Raw genomic sequence first — 6,251 nt, forward strand, 5'->3', positions numbered from 1 at the left:
TGGCTTCTTCCCGCTTCTTAGCCCGCAAGGCTTAACCTTCTGATTCCTTTTATCCTCTTTGGTATGACGTCTAGCGGGACGAGACATGGGTATGGGTGCATCGGAGCGGGTTGAGGGGGCTCGCTGCGGACATTGGGAAGTTGGAGATGGAATGGTGGTGTGTGGTGTGATTTGATGTTCTTGGTTCTCTGTTCCTAGATAATTAGAGTATCCGTAAACCAGGTATCTACCCGATGGGCAGGGCCAGGGCCAAGGGGCTTTCGGAATCCCAGTTGACGATATTCAGGATCCGAACTTTGGTCGGATGAGGTGTTTAAGCTCGAGGTGCGTTGCGAGGTAACAAGGGCAGGGGCAGAGACCAGCCACGACCTGACCTGTGACATGCGAGAATTCGACACTTGGATCAGGCAAACGAATTCTTGAGCTTCGGATTGGTCGAATTGTACGACGACCTGTCAGGGGCGCACGGGGTCGCTGCGGAGAAGATTCAGTGGGCTGGTGCCCTGTAGGGTGCCCTGTAGGGTGGACCCTATCTCCCCCGCTTGCCCTGTGCTTCAGCAGGGCAATGGGCGACGGGCTGGACTTCAGTGCACTGGCCAGCTGTTTAGGGGGTAACCACTCACTGAAGAGAAAAAACGCGGGCCATGTTACGTGTACGGTCTCTGATTGGCTGCTCTTTACGACAAGCAGTTTTAGGACTAGCGTCCCCGTCAATCTCTCCCGGTGGCTGGTCTCCACTTTGTCCCGTCCACAGGTGCAGTCCCAGGACCCGTGGACCCGTGGACCCAGGACCGGACTGCCGGCTGGTCCAAGCATCTCCCCTGACCACCCGCCGCCCGCCCGCCGCCTGCCCGCCGCCTGCCCGCCAATATCCCCAATATGCTGTGAAGTTCCATTTGCTTGTTGGACCGCAGCCTGGAATCATGACGATGGCATCACCAACACCAACACCAACACCATGCCATGCGACAACAATTTGCGAGGGTGGGCCGTCAAGGGATCCACGATGTCGAACCCACACGTCCGGATACGGATAATGCAAGTGAAGACCTTGGTCTTTTCTCTCGTCCGAGCGGTGGCCACACCGATCGAGTCCGAACGAAGCCGACCACGGGATTGGCCAATGTTCGAAATCGCAATATCTCGACCCTGTCTTGCCCTGTTTCGCATCCTCGACGAAACCCCGCCGCGAGACCAAAAGTCGACAAACGTTCGAGGCAACGACGTGGACCAGACCAGACCAGGTGACCAGGTCTACGGGAACAGCACGGCAGTGGGGATCTGCGTTCTACGGATACCTAGTGTCGCGTCTGCGCCTTCGCCGCTATGGCGGTTCTTCTTGCTGCGTCCAGGGTCCTTCGTCGTCGCTGGCGATCAATTCCCCAGCAGACGTCGCTGGTCCTGTCAATCTAGTCGCCTCTCTGCTTCCTTCCTACCCTTTTGGAAATATTGTGCGCGCGCGCGCGCGCAAAGCCCCCCAGTCCGCAGTCCCTCCGCGCCTCCGGACCAGTCCGCCGCCATCGACCGACCGACATGAGATGAGGAAATTCGCTGCCTGCAAATTACTCCACGGACGACGGCCGAATCGTAGCCCACGGAAGCAAACTTTTCGGAGACATTCCAGGGCGACTGATAGCAGAGCGCCCGCAAACCGGATCAAAGTCCCATACCCATGGTACGAGACCTCGACCACTATCATCAAGTAAAGCATGGTGAGGGCCCGGCAGTTGTCCGGGGCTGGAACCGCAATCGCGTTGCCGTTGTAAGACGAAACACACTCCTCTTGGAGCCAGGGTCCTATGATGGCATCTTCACGACTAGCTGGGACCTTTTGAGGCACGGATGCGTACGGCAAAAGCCCAGGTGCCAACGTCTTGCCTCATATCGGTGCGTGAGGCGGTTACCATTGCCACGGCACACCAGAAACAGCAAGAAGTACGGATAGGTAGGCTACCAGTTAGCATGGCGTCCCGGTTAGGGCAATGCGAGGGACTTTGGGAGAGGCTAGCATGTTGTGCGGGCTGAGCTAGGTATCTTGGGGAGCAGCGGGTTTGGGAGCAGCGGACAGCAGACCCAAACGGCAGGAAAAGAGATGCTGTACTGCGTAAAATGCCCAAAGAGGCTGGCGGAGAGCCACCGAGGGATTGGCAACCGTCGACAACCTTAATGAGGGTATTGATGAGGGATCGGCCGCGGCGTAAAAACGCCAGCCAAAAGCTTGGCCACGAAATGGCGGGCGCCCAATTGGGAAATGCTGCCCAGGTTGGGGAAAGACCAGAGCAGTTTGGACCGAGATGGAGAAAGATGGAGAGAAGGGGCAGGCGCTAATCAGGAGGGCAAAGCGCACCTCGAATTTCGCTGCTGCTTGACGTAAGGTAGGTCCAGACAGGAGACGGCGTGGTGATGGTCATGGTGCTGGTGCTGGTGCTGGTGAAGGGAAATGGCTATTTTGCCGTTTAACCTGTGGCGGCGGCGGGAGGGGGAACGGGACTGGGGAGTGAGTGATGATGAGCCAGTATGAGTGTGATTGGCATGTCCCGTCCACAGGCAGCCCTATGAAGAACGGTGGGGGAACGGTGGGAGAAGATTGGGCGGCCGCAACGGACGGAAGGTGGAGAAGGAGAAGACGGAGGTCGGGTCGAGGTCGGGTCGACGGTGAGGTAATCCGAGGTACGTACCTCGGATTCAGAAATCGGCCCCACACGATGCTCGAATCCTACCAATTGGACAGGGATGGCTCTGTGTAACATGACATTTTGGCAGGGGAGACGATCCTCCTACGATGGCCATATGCGCGGTGCTTTTAGAGATTCCGGGTTCCATTTCTGGTGGACTCTCGAAATACATATCCCCGCCGGTCTGGCCTGCAAACGGTTCGACGAAGAGACGTCAAGATGGATATAGCGACCTCTCGCAGGCAGCGAACTGGGAATGGGGTTGCAGCAGTGCGAAGTTGGAAGTGCAAGCGTGAGTGCAAGTGGGCAAAATTAGCACAGTTAGCTCAGTCTATTTGAGCACACGGTAACGGCCCAATGAGACAGTTTGTTCTACTCGCTGCCGTGTTCTGGTGGTGCGCGTGCTGCAGCCGTGGTTGTGGTTGTGGCAGGAGAAGTGTGGGTGGTTTGAATTGATAATACAGTCCCTTCCAGTGTTAATTTGGGACGATGCTGAATCGACAGTGCCTAGAGAAACAAAATGAAAAAAAGACTCCAGCCGTAATAGAAGGTCATGTACTAATTAATTACCTTATTCGAGCCCTTTTTTTGTTTTTGGTTTCTCGTACAAGTCGTCCAGTCTGGGTGCAGCAGCCGGTGGATTAAAGCGTAGCGGTACGTACTCCTAAAAAGACCCCTATCCCTGTCGAACCCCTACTGCGAAAGGAACGTACCTGTATCCATAAGGTAGTGGAGTGGTGAGGTGCGTAAGGCACGTCGTCGACTCCACCAGGCTGGAAACAGGTACGTACCTCCACCGTCTCTTTCCCGACCCTCGACCCAAACCCCTGCACTTGCAACCCTGCACCGTCTCTTCCCCCCCTTCCCTTTCCTTCCTCGCTCATTCCAACTCAGGTGTCTCTCGAGAGCGCACCCCTCCACGTCGACTCGACTGCGCATCTTTGCGATCATGTAGCGGGTATCAGCAGTCTTCCGTTCTTGCACTGCAAAGCGGTACTTCGGTACATTTGGCCGCACCTCCCTAACGGTAGAATAGAGGGTTCTTTTCACTGCAGCCTGGCCTGGTGCGCCCATCGTTCTGCTAGTACAGCCCTTACCATTCTCTGTTGTCTTCCGTCCCGTCATAGGGCATAACCAAGGCAGCTTTCGAGCTTCGGATTGCCTCAAGAGATGCTTCGAAATGGACCGACTCTAGTACGTACCTTCACCTCCTCTCTCTCTCTCTCTGTGTCTCTGAGGAACGACAACACCACACACCATCTCTGACTTACATCGTAGGGCAACCTATCCGTCCTCATGCTCATGTTTCCAAACCCAAACGGATGTCTCTTCTTCTTCTTCCTTTCCCTCCATGCTTTCTGCCCTACGGGCCTCTATTTACGAAGTACCACACCCTCTCTCTGTGTCGACGGCCTTTGGGCCATGTTATCTCCACCCCCAAATTCCGTCTGCTCATCTTCTCCCGTTCATTCCCATGCCTCGACTATTCCCACGTAAAGTACGGGACGCTCTTCCCTTGGCTCGATACAGACGTACTGAGAGTACATGACACTCGGTTCACAGCCACGCCCCTCGACTTGCCCCTTCTCGCGCCAGGCACGGCACAAGTACCCTTTCACCTGTTTCTCTCGCACTCTGAGCCTCTGAGCGACACAGACAGCTCCCACGCTCGACGCCTTGCAGGGACGAGGGCGTGGAACGTGGAGCATGGGACATGGGACATGGGGCAGTGGCATCCACACCACACCACCCCCCCTCACACCCATCTTCTCTGCCTGCTGGTGCTTGTTCTCTGCTGGTGCGGTGCGGTGCGGATGCGGGTGCGGATTTGGATAAACCCACACCCTCACAAAGCCCATGCTCATGCCCCATGCCCCATGCTCGTCTCCATCCCCCACTAACACGCCCGCCAGCCCTGCCTCTTGCTGCCGCTGCCGCTGCCATGTCATTGCTCGCTCCAGCTCGCCGGTCGTCCTCCTTGGGCTGAAAGTAAACTGAAGCCTTGGGACCATTGTTATTTAACAGCTTCCCATCCTCTCCTTCACTTCTCTGCCTTGTCTCATCCCACCAGCTCGACTCACCACGAACTTCTCTACATCTTCACAATCACGACTCTCGTCGATTCTTCCAACAGCTAGCTAGCTTGCCTCAAGCTTGGTCATTAGTTGCCTACCTTCCAACATCTATAAACACCATCATCTGCCTTTGGATCTGAGCTGTCGACTTACACATCGCCCACAATGTCAATGTTCACCATGTCACAACATCAATACTACGCGGCTCCCGCTCCCGCACCCAGAGCTTACTCCGGCCACGGCACAAGCAGCGCATTCAGCAGCTCCGCCAACCCGGACGAAGACTGGACCAAGATTTCCGACCTCGCTGAGCGCCGGAGGATCCAGAACCGCATTGCCCAGCGCAACTACCGTACGTCACCATCGCCCGCGACTCCAACAGACCGTTCCCGAGACATCTCAGTACTAACACCCGAATGCAGGCAAGAAGCTCAAGAGACGCCTGGAAGACCTCGAGAGACGCGCCGGACAGGAGGGCTCGACCACCACCGAGAAGCAGTCGCAACCCAAGAGCACAAAGTCCAAGTCGCAATCTTCTACCAAGACGCAAAAGCCCGCCGCACCGACAAAGGTTATCAACCAGGGCCAGTTCACTCCCCCGATGCACTCTGAAGACGACATCCTCTTCGCACAAGCAGCCTACGACGACGGCCGCGAAAGATCAAACACCCCTCCTCTTTTCGCCTACACCACCTACCCGCCTCCGGAGGAGATGCTTCTTGCTCCCGCCTACACCACTCAGCCCTACCCCATGACCACCGCCGACACATACCCCGCCTACATGGCAGCGGTGCCGGTGACGCTCCCGCCGATGAACCATTTCAACGACGCCATCAAGCGCGAGTCGTACTCCAGCGACGACGGCCTTTCTCCCTACATGAACTACGGATACATGCCCGGTATCGATATGAACGCGCCCGCTTCCTACGACCCCTCGAACCCTCATGTGAGTTATATGCGGAATTTACCTCCCCGCGATCCACAGTGCTGATGGGTTGATGAGCAGACTCCTCCGCTCTCACACTCCTTCGACCACTCGGCCAACTGCTCCGACGCTGGCTACGAGTACCCGACAACGCCTTTGTCCATGCCGGGATCTCCTGGCTTGATTCAATAAAGAGGAGGGTTCGTGGAGAAGATCAAAATCATTACAAGCCATATCCTTGTTTTATGAGGCGCGACACACACTTTCACCCAGCCCGTATTTACACGGGCAAACAACCGGGGCTCTTTTATTTCCATGTTTATCTACAGGGTGGCTAAGGCCAGGAGTTCGGGAGCATTTTGGGTTTGCATGACACGGTCGAAGCGCTCGACCTCAGCACGGAGAAATGACTGGGAATAGGCGACGGCGTTTCAATCTGGTGGGCAGATCCCCATTGGAGACGGTTTTTGTTACGAGGTTGGAGACGCCGGTCAAGAATCAAGAAGAAAAAAAAAAGACAAAATTGTCACAAAAGAGCCATGTACACCATAGCGGAACAATCCAATCCTGACCAAT

General features: G+C 56.0%; 1 protein-coding gene across 1 annotated transcript; it reads left to right on the plus strand.

Annotated features, from left to right (window-relative positions):
• Window positions 1–4,915: 4,915 nt before the first annotated feature.
• Window positions 4,916–5,867, plus strand: CkaCkLH20_06441 (uncharacterized protein; the record flags this gene model as incomplete). Its single annotated transcript, XM_038889158.1, has 3 exons — window positions 4,916–5,102; window positions 5,173–5,696; window positions 5,757–5,867. 3 exons carry the CDS (start codon window positions 4,916–4,918, stop codon window positions 5,865–5,867), a joined length of 822 nt encoding a protein of 273 aa, XP_038745456.1.
• Between the last annotated feature and the right edge of the window lie 384 nt (window positions 5,868–6,251).

This window comes from Colletotrichum karsti (assembly GCF_011947395.1).
Source record: "Colletotrichum karsti strain CkLH20 chromosome Unknown Scaffold19, whole genome shotgun sequence".
Classification (NCBI taxonomy): Eukaryota; Fungi; Ascomycota; class Sordariomycetes; order Glomerellales; family Glomerellaceae; genus Colletotrichum; species Colletotrichum karsti.